General features: G+C 26.8%; 1 protein-coding gene across 1 annotated transcript in view; it reads left to right on the top strand.

Moving 5' to 3' along the window:
• Positions 1-11,034, top strand: part of LOC128864850 (uncharacterized) — an 84,832-nt gene extending 73,798 nt beyond the window's left edge. The window contains exon 5 of the mRNA XM_054104637.1: positions 9,032-11,034. Within this exon, the coding sequence (XP_053960612.1) occupies positions 9,032-9,675 (644 nt within the window). The 3' untranslated portion in view covers positions 9,676-11,034. The remainder of the gene's footprint in view (positions 1-9,031) is intronic.
• The last annotated feature ends 8,134 nt before the right edge of the window (positions 11,035-19,168 follow it).

The raw sequence follows: 19,168 nt of genomic DNA on the forward strand, positions 1-19,168 counted from the left end.
ACATTTCAAAAAATTTTAATTTCATTTTAATGATGATTTGTTTCTAATTTGCTGGCTTGTTCTTTTCAATCAATAATTTTGTATTAACTATTTTTTTCTTGACCCCCCAAGGACGAACTGACAACGAATTCGGACTCAGCAATTAAATTTTCCGGTGAATATTCTACATTTGACCTTGAACTGACCTTCAATTTGACCCCGCCAGGATAAATGGATAAGGAATTCGGACTCAGCAACTCAAAAAACGTATATATGAATATTTTGAAATTTTTCCGGTGAATATTCTAGGTTTGACCTTGAAAAACAAAACTAGTTTTTAAGTTTCAGGTAGCTAGGAGATGATTTGAACTATTAAGAGCGGCTGGAAATTTGCGTACTTGCCGGTATACATATATTGCCGTTGATTAGAGCTACAATAAAAAAATGCCAAAGCGGCTTTGAATACATACATTTTTTTATTTTTAAAGTTTTTTCGAATTTTTCACAAAGATACCCTTATTCAAAGGTAAGCTTTGATATCAAAAAAAGTGAAATTTGGGCCTAAACAATCTCTCCCAAAATCATTTACGAGCATTTTAAGAAAAAATTATTAAACTTGGCCATTTTTTAAGAAAATTTGTCAAAAAATCTCCACTGTGCAATGCTTTGAAAACTACCGTTGAATTCCTGTTCTATAATTTTTTTATAAACTTACAGATCGATATTATTTAGTTCCTTTTTTAACTCTTCACAACTGTTCAAGAATCAAATCAAAAATAAAAAAACACGGTCTTTTTTTATTTTGTAATTTTCAGAATTTTTTTAATTGCGTAATGTTTTTGGGTGGTGCGTATGAAAAATAGATCAATTTTTTTTTTAATAAAGCGTGGGCATCATTTTAAGGCTGTCAAATTATTCCAAATGTGCTCGAAGTGCCAATTCTGAATGGAAAGTCAAAGTCCATTTAATCTCAATTGGAAATAACTGTTTTTTTTTGTCGTAGGTTCTAGTCAAAGATGGCAAACGTGAAAATATTGCGTACCAAAAGTTTTAAATACGAATGGAATATAAATTTCTTGAAAGTGCAATTACTAAATACTCCCATGACGGGATTGGTTTCAGGAAGGTGTTGTAAAGCACGCAGGGTGGCATGGAATATATATTATATATAAAAAAATTGGCATTGGTGCATTTTTAATAATTTTTAATTATATATATTTTTTATTGTTTTTATTCTATGTTCTGCTATAATTTCTTTAAATTTAAATTTATTGCATTTTAGTATGCTTTGTTTTATTTTACTTAAATAATTTTTTTTAATTTAACTAAATTTTAGTTTTTTTTTCGAAAATTTATCTGATTTTATTTTATTTTATTAGTTAAATTTTTTTTATTGTATTGCATTATATTTCATTTATTTTTATTTTTTATTTTTAACATAATTTTATTATATATTATTTTATTCTATCTTATTTTATTTTTTAAATTTTGTTTTATTTTTTATATATATTTTTATCTGACTTGATTTTATTCTATTTAACTTAAATCGCTTTTATATTATATTTTTATAGTTAATTATTTTTACTATATTGATTCTATTTTTTTATTTTTATACATTATTATATTATTTTTTATTTAATTTTATTTTACTTTATATTATTTATTATTTTTTATTTTTACATGATTTTATTATTATTTATTTATTTTATTCTATTTTTTTTATTTTAATTTTTTTATGTATATTTTTATCTTATTTGACTTTATTCTATCATAGCATTTTATTGTTTTAGTTAATTATTTTAACTATATTTTATTTCACATTTTATTTTATGTAACTTTATTTTTTTCAACATTAATTTAATTTAATTTAATTTTTTATATATTTTTTTTATCTGATTTGATTTGATTCTATTTTATTTTACTTTTTAGTTAATTTTTATTTTATTTCACTTCATTTTTTTTATTATTTTATTTGCATAATATTATACTTTTGATATAATTTTATTTTGTCATATTTTATATTTTGCTTTATTTTAATATATTTTATATACAATTTTTTTTTTAATTCATTTTATTTTATGTTATTTCGTTTTGTTTTACTTTATTTTACATTATGTTTTTGAAATTTTATATGATTTTTTTTTTAGAATTTATATAATTTTATCATATTTAATTTTTTTATTATATTTTTATATATTATTATATTTTTACTATTATTATTATTTTATTTTAATAAATTGTATTTAGTTAAATTTTTTAATAGAATTTATTATCTATAGCTTTTTTTATTAATTTTTTTATGCATTGGTTTATTTAATTTAATTTTGTTTTATTTGATTTGATTTTTTTTTTTTGTTTTAGTTTTTATATAATAGGACTATGAATAAGTTCGTGCGGTTTTTTTCGAAATTTGAAACTTTATTGACGTAAAATGGTTACAAATTTAATATTCAAAATATTGTCCATCGCTTACTACTACTTTTTCCCATCTTTCTGGCAATTCACGGATTCCCTTTGTGAAAAATTCGGTCGGTTTTGCCGCAATCCACGAATCGATCCATTTTTTGACTTCATCGTAATTACGGAAGTGCTGGTCAGCCAGGCCATGTTGCATCGATCGGAAGAGATAGTAATCGGATGGCGCAAGGTCTGGACTATACGGCGGGTGGGGTAGGACATCCCATTTGAGCGTTTCTAAGTATGTTTTGACCACTTGTGCAACATGTGGCCGAGCATTGTCATGTTGCAAAATAACTTTGTCGTGTCTATCGGCGTATTGCGGCCGTTTTTCTCGCAGTGCTCGGCTCAAACGCATCAATTGTCGTCGGTAGACATCCCCCGTAATCGTTTCATTCGGTTTCAGTAGCTCATAATACACAACACCCAGCTGGTCCCACCAGATACACAGCATAACCTTCAGGCCATGAATATTCTGCGCCGACGTCGATGTTGAAGCATGGCCAGGGTATCCATACGTTGCCCGACGTTTTGGATTGTCGTAATGGACCCACTTTTCATCGCCAGTCACAATTCGATGCAAAAAACCCTTTCTTTTGTGCCGTTGAAGCAGTTGTTCGCATGCCATAAAACGGCGTTCAACGTCTCTTGGCTTCAATTCATACGGCACCCAATGGCCTACCTTTCGGATCATTCCCATGGCTTTTAAACGTTTGGAAATGGTTGATTGATCAACTCCCAAAGTTTTTGCAACCTCTTCTTGCGTTTGAGCCGGATCTTGATCGAGCAATTCCTCCAATTCGGTATCCATGAACTTTGGCGGCGCACCCTCGCGTTCTTCGTCTTCCAAGCCAAAATCACCACTTTTAAAGCGTGCAAACCACTTCTGGCACGTTCGCTCAGATAGAGCATGCTCACCATAAACTTCCACCAAGATACGATGACTTTCGGCTGCTTTTTTCTTCATATTAATATAAAATAATGAAGAAGAATTCCCCGCAAAAACACATTATTTGGCACGAAATTCGACATTTTCAAGTGTGGTAAAAATATTGTTGTTTACGCTTCAAATAAAAAACTTATTCTGATGTTTGTGCCTTACGACAGTAGCTCTCCAATGAATGTTTGGAAATGTGGATCGATGGAATAATAATCAAGTTACGCCATCTGTTGTAAAACCGCACGAACTTATTCATAGTCCTATTAATTTTTTTTTACATATTATTACACGTTATTTTATGTTATTTCATTTCATTTTGTTTGTTTTTTGAATATATTTTTGTTGTGTTTACTTAATTGTCCATTTATATTTAATCAGATTTGATTATTTTCTATTTGATTTCATCAAATTTAATTTTTTTTTAGTTTATTTTTTATTTTATTTTTTATTTTATTTTGTTTCCGTTTATAATATTTATTATCTATTTTTTTACACAATTTTGTTATGTATTATTTTTTTTATTTTACTATATTTCGTTTTATTTTAGTTGATTTTTTTTTATTTTTAGTTTTTATATAACTTTATTATATATTATTTTATTTTATGCTTTAACTAATTTGATTTTCTTCTATTTTATTTTATCATATTTTATTATTGTACATTATTTATGTTCTCAATTTTTAATTCATTTAATTTAATTGAATTTTTTATTTATTTTTTTATCTGTTTTGATTTTATTCTATTTCATTTTTTAGTTAACTCTTAAATATTCTGTAGTTCATTTCACTTTATTTTTTTTGAATGATGTTAATTTTTTCTGGTCGTATGTTTTTTTATCTAATTTGATTTACTTCGCTTTACTTTATTCGGTTTTATTTATTCCGTTTAATTTGTTTTGCTTTTCTTTTTATACCAATCACCTGCTCCTCCCATTTCTAGCACCTTCAGTATTAGATGCTGACATCCGTTTTCTTCACAAAGCACAATTTGCATCCTTTGCACCATTGTTTGACGCACCATATCATTATCATTATTATCCTTCTTCGCATCTACCGGAACCTTAGCATTGAGCAACATCATATGTATGTGTGTGTGTCTATTACTTAGTTGCCAACTCAACTCACGCTTCAAATTATCACCTTTAGAGTATGCTTTGAATTTTTTTACCCTTTCACACCCGACTCTTGAATTTGTGAATTGTTTTTAATGTCTGTACGTGAGAATTTTTTTAATGCACAATTCTCCTGAAATGTTTACTAAGTTATTAATTATTCTAGTAGTGCTACCAAAATGCGACCAGCTGCTCTCACTCTGCCTGTACTCTATTACAAATGTTACTGGCTAGTTTATGGCTGTAAAAAAAGAAATGTAGTGATCCTTGAGGTTTATCCCTTGTTGTCTTCTAAGGCAGCTGCGGCTATCTGTCATACGACATTCATCGTCTACAAGTTGCGGTATTTCCAGTAAATTACAATAGTTTTCTAGCCAGGATCTATGCGAATGCGTTGTGAATGGGGCCATTCAAGAAGGCGCCTCAAGGTGGCAAACACGAAAACAGAAAAAAAAAATATAGAAATAAATAAATAAAATAGGTAAAAAAACTCTCAGCTGTGAGTTTTCAAAGAATTCACGTCCATTTGCGGCGCCAGTAGTTTGTTGTTTTGTTGCGCACTGTAGTTAATATGTAATACCTTGTCCATTGCCTTATGTTCGCTCATTCAACAACAAAACAAAGGTGCGACAATAATCAATTGCTTGTTACTTTGACAGTATCTACTGTGTGGTAACAAAAGTGAAACACAAAGTCTGTAAATAAACACAAACGTTTTTTTTTGGGTTTTTTTTTCCTTGTTTATGACCTTTTTTCACGCAAATTTCCCGGCAATATGCAATTTATAAAAACAAAAGCAAAATAACAAGGGACAAATTTGGGTATTTGGGTTTCTGCGTGCGTATCCTTAAATTGGCACGATCGATCATTAGTTAGTTGCGTACACACACACACACACACACATAGACACAAAGTAATCACCCCTGCACCGCCTGCTGTGCAGCTATCAAAACAAACCCATCTGTTGAAGGCTCATCAAACATATCCATCCATCCTCAGCAATACACACACACATACACACACGGCTGACGTCACCCATCAACGTCAATCGACTGTACAGCTCATCAGTGTCGAATTGATGAAGATGAGATTTTTAACGTGTGTGCGGCTTTAAATACAGCTGCAAATAGTCGCACTCACTACTCAACTTCGTACGTTCATCACTCGCCGAGTCCTTTTTGGTGGCTGTCTGTTATCTACTGTTTCCCACTGTCTCCTGTCGCCTGTCACCCGCCAATTGTATCCTGCCTAAGCAGCTGCATACGCCCTTTCGACGTTTAGAACGCTTCAGCGCACGTTGTGTGTACATAATTACGTGCTTTGTAGTTGGCGTGTAAACACTCTGATACTTGATTATGCTTTTTTGTTTGTATAATTTGTCTTTGTTAATGTATTTGTTACTTCGCTGAACTTAATAACGTTTTTCCGTTCCCCTGTGCCCCCTCTTCGGTTTGCTGTATTGGAGTCTGCTACAAAAAGTTTCACATTAGCAAATAGCTTCACTACAACTTCTCACTTTTTGTTGCGTTGTCTTTCATCTGTTCATTAATGAACTATTTGTGTAATAAAAGGATAAAAGACATTCCAAAACCAACAATTCGAAATGCCTTTGTAGATGTTAGACGGTAGCTGGAAGTGCTAGTGCGCTTAGTTAAAATACAATCGAAGAATTTGACTAAAGGAGAATTGTTTACACTTTTGTAGCAAGGCAAGGGAAAGATAACCAGAATTCAAACCCTGATTTTTCTGCTTCGTAAATTACCTATCTATTGTATATCGGCCACCGTAGCCGAATGGGTTTGTGCGTGACTACGATGCGGTAGGGCTTGAGTTTGAAATTCACGGTGGGCATGAAACACCAAATGATAGAAAAAGTGTTTTCCAATAGCCGCCATTTGAGGAAAAATGTCAAGATGCACGCTGCAAATTGGAAGACGAGCGCGGCCAAGCATCCAACAAATGATGTATTCGTCAGTCTGTCAACCTATGTATGTTAAATAAATTTTAGCATTCACATACATTTGTATGTGTATGTATGACCGAGGGGAAAAGTTTGTTAATACATACCAACAACCATACATTTGTAATGTAAACATAATTTTTAACATACTTTCGGGCATAAGCAGAGTCATTAGCAGTCACAAAAATTAATTGGCATGGATTGCATTGTGCGCTGTAGCATTTGTGTGCAGAAAATTACCCTTTTCAGAATTTTTTAGTTTAAAAACGTGGTAATTTATAATAAACAAAGTAATCACTTATATTATAATGAATAAAAACGCACGCAAAAAGTGCAAAAAACATAAAAAATTAAAACATCAAAATTTCTCTTTTGTACACAAAAAACAGAGTACACACAATTCAACAGAGCTGGCAAGTTCTGTTAAGTATTAACTGTAAATACCAGATAAAGCAGTAAAACCTAGGCAAGAGAGATCTCAAAACATTGATATATTTTCTTTACTTATGAAAATTCTTCTTTTAATCAAATTTCAGACTTTTAATTTTCTGCTTTATCCTCTGATACGCTCAACGTCGCAAGCTTGTTGAGTCAACAAGATTTTTATAAGATAAGATTCTTTCTGCGGTCTGTAATTTAACAATTATTTGGTATTCTTTCTACTTCAAGATCTGACTGTTACAAAGAATTTTAAATGTGGTGTTGCTGTTAGGGTAATGGTTTTTTTCCACTCACATTCTGGGAGTAAGAGGATCTTTCCATCTGCCTGATTTTGCATTTCGTTTACGTTCCAGACATAATTGTTTGCTATTAATGAAGACGATTGCCAATTTTTGCTGCTGTTTTTGTTTAGCTTCTGTTTATTAAATTACTTATTTACAAGGCGGCGTAAAATTAATAAGATTTGTAATTTTACAAATGGCGTCGTAGGTCAATCTTATCTGACAGTTGTAAAATAGACAGCTACAGTATAGAAGCAGACAAACAATGGATCGCGTAAAGATCAAAATAAAGATTTCCATCACTCATTGCATTTTTTTGTTTAGTAAAAAAGTTTTTCAAAAACAAAGACGGAGGATTAATTTGGTCCTACCTTGTATTTACACATACAGATGCACATATTTAATTTTATTTTAATTCATTTCACGTTTTCATACTTTATTTTACCTCATATTTTTTGTTCAAATATTTTAATATTAGTTTTACTTTATTATATTCGATTTAATTTACTTATATTTTATTTTATTTTGTTTGTTTAGTTTGCTTTATTTTATTTTATGTAACTCGTTTACATTGTATTCAACTTTTTTTATTTTGCTATCATTTATTTTATTTCATTTAATGTATTAGATTTAATAATGTTTTTATGTTTTTACATTTTTCTATACTTTATTTTGACTTATTTTTTTTCACCAGATTTACTAGATTTTATAATATTATTTTAATTTCTAATTTTATTTTAATTAACTTGATATTATTTGTTTTATTGTATTAAATTTAAAAATTTTTTTTATAATATTACAATTATTTTTTTAAATTTAATTTTATTAATTTTGTTTTTTTGATTTTTGATTTATATTTTTAATATTTTGTTTTATGTTATTGTATTTTCTCTATTCTGTTTTACATTTTTTATTTTGTTTTACTTTATTTTTTTATATTTTACACTATTTTACTGTATTGTCCTGTATTGTTTTTGTTTTGTTAAATTTTTTAAATTATTCCATTCAATTAAATTTATTTTATTTAATATTTTCCGTTTTTTCATGTTTTTAAAATTTTCCTCTATTATTTTTTCTTATTTTACTCGTTTTTACTATATTTTATTATATTTTGATTTTGGGTATTTAATTTTTAATATTTTTAATTTTTATCTTTATTTTTTTATATTTCTTTTACATTTAAGTTTTTTGTTTTTATTTTATATGTATATTTGTTTCTTATTTGATTGTACTATAAAATATCTTCTTGCTTCATTCTAAAAATACCCGCCTTGTATAGAGTTCAATTAATAATATATGAATGTATTTTCCCTCCTCTTGATCAGCCCAGTCTATTAGGGATCTCGAATTATTTTCTGGGCGTGGTACTTCTCCTATCATTCAACATCTGTTTCCCTCAGCTTGTGCCTCAAACAGCTTGCAGCTTTGCAATAGTTTACATTAAGCTCCTCTGTGCGGCTAACATATAATTTGTAGCAGATAATCCGCGATACAGTTCATATTATATTTAGTGTGGAAGAGTGCTAGCCTTTGTATGTGTATCTAGAATGCTTCTCAGCTGTTGGTTGCCATATGCATACATATGTACATACCTCAATGCATATCTATCTTCTTTACATCGCTCTCAGTGTTATGTTATTTACATATTTATCTCTGTAGCTTAAGTGTATTGGGTAGTAACTTTAATGCTCTTATGAACAATTTGCTCGCTGCTTTCCTAAGTCTGTATACTCGTATTGCATTTTGCGCGAAACTTATTTGTCAGACTTATTATTTTCTTTTATTTATTTTCACATATCCTTCTAATTGTAATTGAATTTCATAATTACTAAAAGCATTTGTATTTTTTGCCTTTTCTACAGCACACATGAAGACACATCTGCCGTTGGGCGTTTTTATGTCCGAGGATGCACTACAACTGCCACACGGTCGCCAGCAGGAACAACATCACCAACGCGAGCCAGTGTATGAAGAGGAAGAAGAGTTGCATGCGGTTCGAGAAGAACAACAGCCACAAACAGACGACACTGAACAACCGCAGGAAGAACGCGAACAGCAAGAATTGGAGCAGCTGCTTGAAGATGAGCCACAAGAGTTGGAGGAACCACAAACAGCTGAACCACAAGCTTATGACGATGAAGACGTCACGCCAATGGCAGTTGATAGTGTTGACAATAATGCAGATCATCAGCAGGAGCATGAGTTTGAAGATGAGAATGCAGAGGCGGAAGAGAATGGGGCGCACGTGCAGGTATCAGAAGAAGTTGATGAACAAGTACGACAGCAAGAACAAGAGCAACAACAGCAGCAAAATGCTGATGACTTAATGTTTGCGGCCAGCTGCAGTCCCAGTACCACTACTGGTGCCAGTCCATATAGTTTCGCAGATGGCAATCATGTAAACCATTCAGATATTAGCACCACCACCACCACCACCACTACCACCAACGCCACCAATCGCAATTATTCCGAGAGCATGAATCGTTGCAGCAGTAGCGCTAAATAGTCTCCGGCGATTGCATACATCATCGGCCAAAAGCCACCTACTATTGTGCTCTACTATTGCGCGGAAACGTAACAGGAAAAGGAACAGGTGGAGGGGGCGAAGGGGCAGGTAGGTGAAGGTACAGCATCATCAGCGGCGAAGAGACGGTGAAAGAGAGCTGTAGAAGAACATCGTCAGAATTGAACAGAGATAAAATATTTTGCACAGAGAATGTAGATGTATGTACGAGTATATCAGGGAATTACCGTTAGAGTGAACAACTGCATTCTTTAAAAGATTTTAGAAAATATTTTAAGTAGTTAAAACTACAGCTCAGGTATCGGCTGTCTACACATACATAGAGAGGTTTTACCGACTATGGCCACCTGAATTTACTGTTATATGAACCAGATAAATGCGATATTCCAGCAAAGACTTGCCTAGTGTTGGACACTAATTGTGTTACAGACACAAAAACCATTGTTTTGTCTTAAGAAAACAAGAACCTTTGAGATGACTTATTATACTATGTATATTTAATGCCAGAAATAGTTTCTCTATTCGATTTAGCGTTGTTTTTAACTCTTGACACGCACTTGCTTATACATGAAAAAATTTAAAGAAAGGTTTTGAAAAAACGCAACTGTTTAAGTTTAATACTTTTTAAATTTTTATAAGCTATACTTTAGTATACAAATTTAAAGGTGCGAAGGATGAAGCCAGGTTACAATACGAGCCCTTTTACATTAAAGGCATTGCATTGAATTAATAGTATTGTTTTTTGGACTACTCCGCAAGCAGTTGTAGAAAAGTATAGTAGATACTATTTTAACGCTGGAATTTGTTTCATCGTGAATGCATACATTTTATTGAATAATTAAAATAAAAAATAAAAATTCATTATAGTAATGATTAAAAACAAATAAAGTAGCAATGAAATAAATAAAATAAATTAAATTAAATACAATGAAAAAACTAAAAAATCAATTTAAAAACTAAAAATAAAGAAATAAAAATAAGTAAAGGAAATAAGATTGCAATTAAAAACGAAAATAAAAACTTGTATTTAATAACGCAAAATTAATTATAATTAAATTGAACAAAATGAAAACGAAAACAAATATAAAATTTAATGAATTTAAAGAATTAAAAAAATTTAAATTAAAATAAAATAAATTAAATTAAATGAAAAAGTAAAACAAAATTAAAAAAATTAAATTAAAATAATAATTAACTTAAAAAGAAGTATAATTAAATCACACAAACGAAAAAAAAAAGAGTTAAATGTAACAGAAATTAAATAAAAGAAACAAATAATTTGTGTTGTAAATAGGTTTATAAACGCCGAAATAAAAAAAACATAAAATACATAAACGAAAATTTAAGAAACTAATTAAAAATTAAAAAAAAAACAGAAAAAAAAGTAAATATATAATAAAAGTAAGTAAAAAACGAAAATTTAAGAAACTAATTAAAAATTAAAAAAAAAACAGAAAAAAAAGTAAATTAAATAGAATTAATTTAAACAAAATAAAAACGAAATTAAAACATATAACAAAGAAATAAATAAAATAATAAAAACTAATAAACTAAATAAATTATAATACAAAATTAAATCAAATAATATTGAATAAAACCAAAATGGCAAAAAAATCAAAATTTAATAAAACAAAAAGTATAAAACAAAATAAAATAATATAAAAACATAAAATAATATAAAAAAGAAAATAAAATAAAATAAAAAAATAAAATTTAACAAAATGTTGAAATGAAATAAAACAATATTAAATAAAACCAAAATGAAAAATAAAAAACTAATTAATAAATTAAAATTAATATTTTAATTTTAAATTAAAGTAAAATAATATTAATATTTTAGTTTAAAAAATTATAATTAAAAAAAAGGTTTAAATAAAAAAATTTAAGTTTACCAAAATGTTAAAATAAAGTAAAATAATATTAAATGAAACCAAAATGACAAAAAAATAAAATTTTAATAAAATAAAAAACTAAATAAAATAAAAGAACATAAAAATTTAAATTAAGTAAAATTAAAAAAAAAAAAAAAAAATGTTCAAATAAAATAAAACAATCTTAAATAAAACCAAAATAACAAAAACAAAAATAAAATTGTAATAAAATAAAAAATAAAAAATGAATTTATTAATTATAATTAAAAAAAAAAAGTTAAATAAAAAAAATTAAAAGTTAACATAATGTTAAATTAATATTAAATGAAACCAAAATGACAAAAAAAATTTTTTTTATTTTTATTTAATTATTGAAAAGAGTAATAATTATAAATAATTAAAATCAAAAAAATTAAATCTTAATAAAATGAAACATTAAAATAAAATTTAACGAAATTTTAAAATATCAAATAAAACAAAACGGAAAAGTAGTAAAAAAAGGTTAATAAAATGAAAAAATACAAACTTTTAATAAAATAAATTAAATTAAATAATATAAAAAAATTAGCCAGAAAAAAATTAAATTAACATAAAAACATAATAACCTACTGCGGTTTATAAAAAAATAATAAATAAAAATGAAATAAAATAAATATAATATAATATTATTATTTATATATAACTAAATTAAAAAAACAAAGACGAAAATATAAAATTAGATGCAAAATAAATTAAATTACAATAAATAAAAAAGTATTGGCCTGGTGCTGTAACGCGGTATAAAAAAAAATTAAATATAATAATAAAACATAAATTAAAGTAAAATAAAATAAAACCAAATAAAGAACTTGAAATATATAAATTAAAAAAGTAATTAAATTCAAATGAAATAAAACAAAGTTAATTAAAATTTAAAAAATGCGCTGGAAATATGTAATTATATATTTTTCCTTTAACTCCTATTGGAGAATCGGGCGTCCAATAGCTGGAAACGCTTTATATATTATCTCAAAATCAGAATTTTCGCCTTATAAAAATTTGAATCAGTTGCTTTCTTTTGTGTTTTTACAAAATAAGGCTGCAATATTTATGTATATAGATTTCTTAAAATATATTGAAAACATTGCATATCACACTTTTCTCATTAAATTTAATTTGATAAGGCTAATAAATTACGCTCCATTGTACTAATGTAAAATACCTACAAACATACATGTAAATCTAATCGAACTTAATATTGAGATTTCTTAATATGAACCATAAAATTATACGTAAATAAATATTTTTAAGTGCTTCGTACATTCTTAAATATATCCCACCCACCAAATGCCATTTCCGTTCTTGTTTAATGATCGCTAAACACACTTCCATTCAATGAAAACTTTGAGCTGTAATTGCCATTGCGCCAAAAAAATCATTAAAATAAATTTGTTACATTCAAAATACACCTAAAATACCTAAGTTAATCTCAATGCGTATAAATATTTATTTAAGAGCTGTAGTTAAAATTAAAAACAATAATCATTAGCTTTTAAGAGACTTCCATAAATCTTTGTAATTTATTTTCTCAAAAGAACTTACTAAAATAAAAAGACTTTTAAATTAAATACGCATAAATTCAAAAAAACTATACTATTTAAAAATATTAATTAACAATTTGATACATTCGAAATGTTGAAGAAGAAATCTTTAACAGAGAACCGGGGGTAAATTTTCAACCAAGCTGCGAATTAATATAAATTTTAAAATTTTAAATTAATAATATTAAATAAATATTTCAATTTAAAAATTTATATTTTTTATATATTTGTATAAACTTTTTACTTTATATTTTGTGTTAAGTTTCCTTAGAGACAGATTTTATAATTTAAATTGGTTAGTAATACTCGTATTCGACGAGGTCATTTGGGTAACAAACCCCAATGTTTTCTGCGAATATATGTATATGTACACCCCGCATCAAAACGATGGCACCTAAGCATTTTGAACAATTTTCACTACTTTTATTTTTTAATTTTTTTTTTTTTTTATAAATAAAAGTATCACTGTATGACAAAAGTCATATAAATATAATTTTAAAATTTCATACAAAAATTAGAAAAATCTCAGAAACTTTCATTCCAAATCCACGGATTTTAATTAGAATTTGTAACAAAATGTTTGGTATGGTTTTATAGCTTTATAAATTTTTTTTATAATGTCGAGCAGTAAGGGAATGAAATCGAGCAGTGAGTCAAGGAAAAAAATGAAAAAAAACAACGGAATTTTTGAGCTACTTCAAACTTGCACTTTATTATGCTAAAATTTAATGGACTATAAAACGGCATACCAAAAATCTTTCTAGAAATACTAATTTCTAAAAAGCAAAATTTCTAAATTTATTTAATTTTTTTATGCAGTTCATCTAATTTTTACGAAAAGTTTGAAATTCCTTTTTATATGAGTTTTACTCGAAATGAGTTATACTTTTATAAAAAGATAATGAATAATAAAAAAATAAAATAAAAATAGTGCAAACTGGTGAAAATGCGGTTGTGTCATCATTTTTCTCAGACTGTATGTAGAAAATATTCAATGAATGTAAAAACATTCTTCATTATCAATTTTTCGATATCTAACCCAATTAGCTATAAAATCAAAAGAAAATTATATCCTGCAGTTGAGTATTAAGCGTTACTCGTTTGCTTCTTGAAATGGCTAACGGCTAGGCTGCCTTAATTGCATCTGCTTAGCCCATTTTCCAAGTGCTTTCAAGCACTTTCTTATGACATTCTGATGAATGCAACGCAAAAAACAGAGCCTAAAACACCTAAGAGACATTAAAAATGGTGTCACTGGTACTGAATTTATGACACCCTTTTCAAAATATTTTGTCTTAGTGACTAGTTCAAGTTTAACTTGCAAGTAAGAACTCAAATTTGGTAAAAATTTTTAAATTAAATATAAAAGAAATATAATAAAATTGCTTAATAAAATTATCAAAATTGGCTAATTTTTGTTTTTTGTTAGTTTTTTAATTTCTCATTTTTACACTTCAAATTCTAATTTAAATTTTTTTTATTTTATTGTATTAATTTGTAGTAAATTTTTATCACTTCTTTTCTTTATTATAATTTGGAATTCTCAAATTGTTACGAATTTAATTATTTTTCAATTTTCAATTATTTTTTATTTTATTTTTTTTTTTTTTGATAAATATATTTATTTATTTTTATTTTTCTTGCAAACCTTTTTCCATTTATAAAAACATTAAAAATGAATTTTAAAAAAATTAAAATGAAAATTAATCTGATTGGTTACAAACAAAATTTCGTTTTAAACTTATTAAAAGTTATGTTCTGTAACTGTAAATGATAAAAACTAGTAAAAACACAAAAACAAATTGACCACATACTGGAAATTTGTCTGAAAATTCTGATTAAAAGATTAAAAATATAAAATTTGGATTTTTTTTAACTTGGATTTTTATAATTTTTGTAGAAGAATGCACTGCATACATATATTTTTAGAAAGAAAAAAAAGAAAAATTTAAGTGTATGTAAAATTGTTTTAAAATGTACATTTCTATCATTTCTAACAAAAATCTGTGTCGAAAAGAGTTAAGTATTGAATTAATTTTGTTATTTTTTTCAATTTTTTTTCTGCATTTTTTCAATTTTTTTGTGAAGTTCTTTTTTAATTTTTGTTAAATTTTTTACAGTTTGTCTCTTAATTTTTGTTATTTTTTTACATTTTTAATATTTGTTTTTTATCCCTTTTTTTGTTTTAAATTTTTACATTTACTTTTACTTTTATATTTTAAGGCTGGCCATTGTTTTTTTAATTTTTGTTACTTTTTTACGATTTTTTATTTAATTCTTATTTAATTTTTTTTTTTAGTTTTTATTATTTTATTAAATATTAAGTATTTATTATACTTTTTTACATTTTTATTTTAATTAATTGTTAATTTTTTTTTTGAATTTTGTCATTTTTTAACAATTTTTTTTTGAATTTTTGTTACTTTTTTACGATTCTTTTTAGTTTATTGCTATATCTTTACGATTTTTATTAACTTTTTATTACTTTTAAAATTTTTTTTTTTAGTTTTTGTACTTTTTATTACTTCGAAAATTTTTGTTTGGTTTTTGTACTTTTTATTACTTTGAAAATTTTTTTTTTTAAGTTTTTATTACTTTTTTAGATTTTTATTTTAATTCGTTGGTAATTTTTTTTTAATTTTGTTATTTTAAAACAATTTTTTTTGAATTTTTGTTTGATTTTTTTTAGTTTATTGCTATATTTTTACGAGGTTTATTCACTTTTTATTACTTTTTAAATTTTATACTTTTTATTACTTAAAAAATTTTTTTTTTTTTAGTTTTTATTACTTTATTACATTTTGATTTTAATTGGTTGGTAATTTTTTTTTTAATTTGGTATTTTATAACATTTTTTTTTTGTTTTGTTTACGATTTTTTTTTAGTTTTTTGTTATATTTTACCATTTTTATTTACTTTTTAAATTTTGCTTTAGTTATCGTACTTTTTATTACGTTTAAAATTTGTTTTTTTTAGTTTTTGTTACTGTTTTAGATTTTTATTTTAAGCTTTGTAATTTTTTAACTTATTTTTAATATTTTTGTGCTTACAATTACTTTTTTACATTATTGTTTACATACATTTTGTTTTTGTTAAAATTTTATTTTTTGTTTCAATATTTGTTTTTACATATTTTCATTTTCTTTTTACATATTTTTTAAATTTTTTAACTTTTTTACATATTTTTATACTTTTTTACGTTTTATTTGATTTTTTTTAATGTTTTTTTTTTATGGTTTTACGTTACGCGTTTTCTGTCATCGTTCCACCTTAGACAATTAATGTATGTATGTATAGTGCTAGAAAATTTGCATTCCGAAAAATTCATTCTCTTATGCCTCTTGTGTACATACACATTTTTTGGAAAAAAATTCATATGAATGCACAAGTCAATTAAAAACATATTAACGACAGTTTTTTTTTTGTTTTTGTATTTTGTGCAGGAAATATTCAAGCGAATCGCTTCCATATATTTCAATTATAAAAATTCATTCCAAGCACAATTTATTAGCTTTCCATGTCTTGAATTTAAATTGAAATGCATTCTCAGAAAATTTACTATTCCTCTAGTTGAACTTAGTGACATAATTTATCATAATTAGCAATACTTACTTGAAAATTCAGCTGACATCGATTTCCAGCAAATGACCGCAGCCACATTAAAGCTACTCTACCCTCAACTATTAAAACTAATTTTTGGAAATAAATTTTCGTCTTTCAAAAAGTCTGCATATTCATTTCATATGAATACATCTTTAATATATCTTAATATGCGATAATTAAATAATGAACTCTAGTGCCTAAATACCTTTTAATATTTCTTATTAGTATGTATGTATGTATAGCAAAAACTAAACAAAACAACAACATGTACTGTAAATATTTCCAAACACACGCAATATGAGCGAGTAGCATTAAGGGTATAATTCAATATTGTTATAATTTTAATATAAGTAATTTTATCAATGTCAGTTCTTTATTGTAATATTAATATGTATTGTATTTGACAAAAAAAAAAAAGAAGTGAAATGAAAAAAATTAACATTCAATGCCAAAAATCTGCGCTACACCTTCGTCTGTACTCGTATAAGAAAATGAAAATATTGCCTAGTCGCAGGCGCACTCATTACTATAAGCCGCTTGCCGCTTGTGTTGGCCTTTAATGAGCTTGTGAAGATTAGCATTAATATTTCATTATTTATTATTTTGCAAGTAATTTCGAAAATCTGTTCAATTATAATAATTTTATATACGCACAAGTTTAATTAGCTACGCCATTGAATTTTTAAATAAATTATATTATATTTTTGTTTCACTTGGTTTCAAAACCAGATATTTGAATTTATTGTAAAATATTTATTTTTTTTTTTATATCCTTTTATGTGTTTTGCAAAAAGTTTTTATATGGAAACACATAAAACGAAAATATGAAAGAGTGGACGAATCTTTAATGGTTTAATACATATAGACATATTTATTTATTTATGCTAATTTTAACGCTATTTTTATGCGAAAGTAGTTTAAAGCGAAGCCACAAAACTGTTGAAGTAATGCTAACAAAAAGAAACTTCTTTATTTTTTTATTTATTTATTAAATGGAATTCAACAATCAAATGATTAGTTTAGAATAAAAACGGAGCACTGGCTGTCAAAGCTTATGGCTCATACTTCTTTATTATATTTGAATATATGAAAAATTATATGCGAATAAGTAAACGCTTACATGCATATGTATATGTATATGTATATGTAAATATATGTACATAACCAATTATATTAAAACAAAAAACACTGAAATATAAAAACTAATAAGTTTGTGTTTGCCAGCTGTTCAATTACATGCACACATAAAAATGCAACCCTGTGTATAAAATAATATATTGTAATGTTTTTTTTTACTTACTAAGAGAAAAATGAAAATATTTATTCTATGTGTATATAAAGGAAATAAAAATAATAATATTGTAAAACGAAGAAAAATCAAAAAATGCAACAAGCGAAAACCACACACAATAGAAAAAATTGTTTAATGTGAATTTTTATATGTATGTATTGTATGAAATCTTAAATAGTTTTAATGATATGTGCACGTACATATGAACACAAATAGTTGATACTCTGCAGGCTATTTTCCAAGCCTGGCGCTCTTATTATATACAAATGTATATTAAATTTAATACTAATATTTTCAAAATAGAAAGCAATAATTTATATGCAATAATAATTGAAAAAAAAAACGGTGTTTTCTTCTTTGTAGTTCTTGTTGTTGTTGATGTTGAAGTGCGTGAGTATTTCCACTGAAATAATCCTAATTAGTGACCAGCACCGTTGTACTACCACCGTATCGTTTAATGATGTTTGTTTTTTTGTTTTTGTTCTAAGTCAGATCCATTTAATGAGGTCCGAGTATAGCAGCAAATTCTTTATCTCGATGTCTGAGATCTCATTAATTTGCTGCAAGAAAGGCTTACCAAAGGAGCGGAGTCGTGCCCTAGCTAGCCCTGGACATTCACATAAGTAGTGGAAAAGACTTTCCTTCGCTCCTTCCGCTCGTCAGCTTCTGCAGATAGGATTGAAGGGTAGGTTGAGTCTAGCTGCATGATCCCCTACTTTCCAATGGCCTGTAAGTGTTGCATTGATGCGCGCGACGTTTGGCCAAGAGCATCCTAACAGATCATTCGTCCTTTGGATTTTGTATGACGACCATGTGTTTTTTGCTGTAATATATTACATGTAGTTAGTTGCTTCTATCTTCTTTCAGCTAAAGCCATGATAGTGTGGAGCAATGGATGTTTTTATTGTGTTGAGTGGAGACTGCCACCGCCTCTGCTATTTCTAGTGTCGAACCTTTTCTTGCTAGCTCATCCCCTATCTCATTACCCCGTCTGTTCCTATGACCGGGAACCCATATCAGAGTAATTTCAAGCCAATGGCTGAGCAGTTCCAGCTCCTCTCTACACTGTAAGACTAGTTTGGAAGAAATGTAGTTGGAGTCTAAGGCCGTAATAGCTGCTTGACTGTCTG

The sequence above is a fragment of the Anastrepha ludens genome, chromosome 2 (assembly GCF_028408465.1).
Source record: "Anastrepha ludens isolate Willacy chromosome 2, idAnaLude1.1, whole genome shotgun sequence".
NCBI lineage: Eukaryota > Metazoa > Arthropoda > Insecta > Diptera > Tephritidae > Anastrepha > Anastrepha ludens.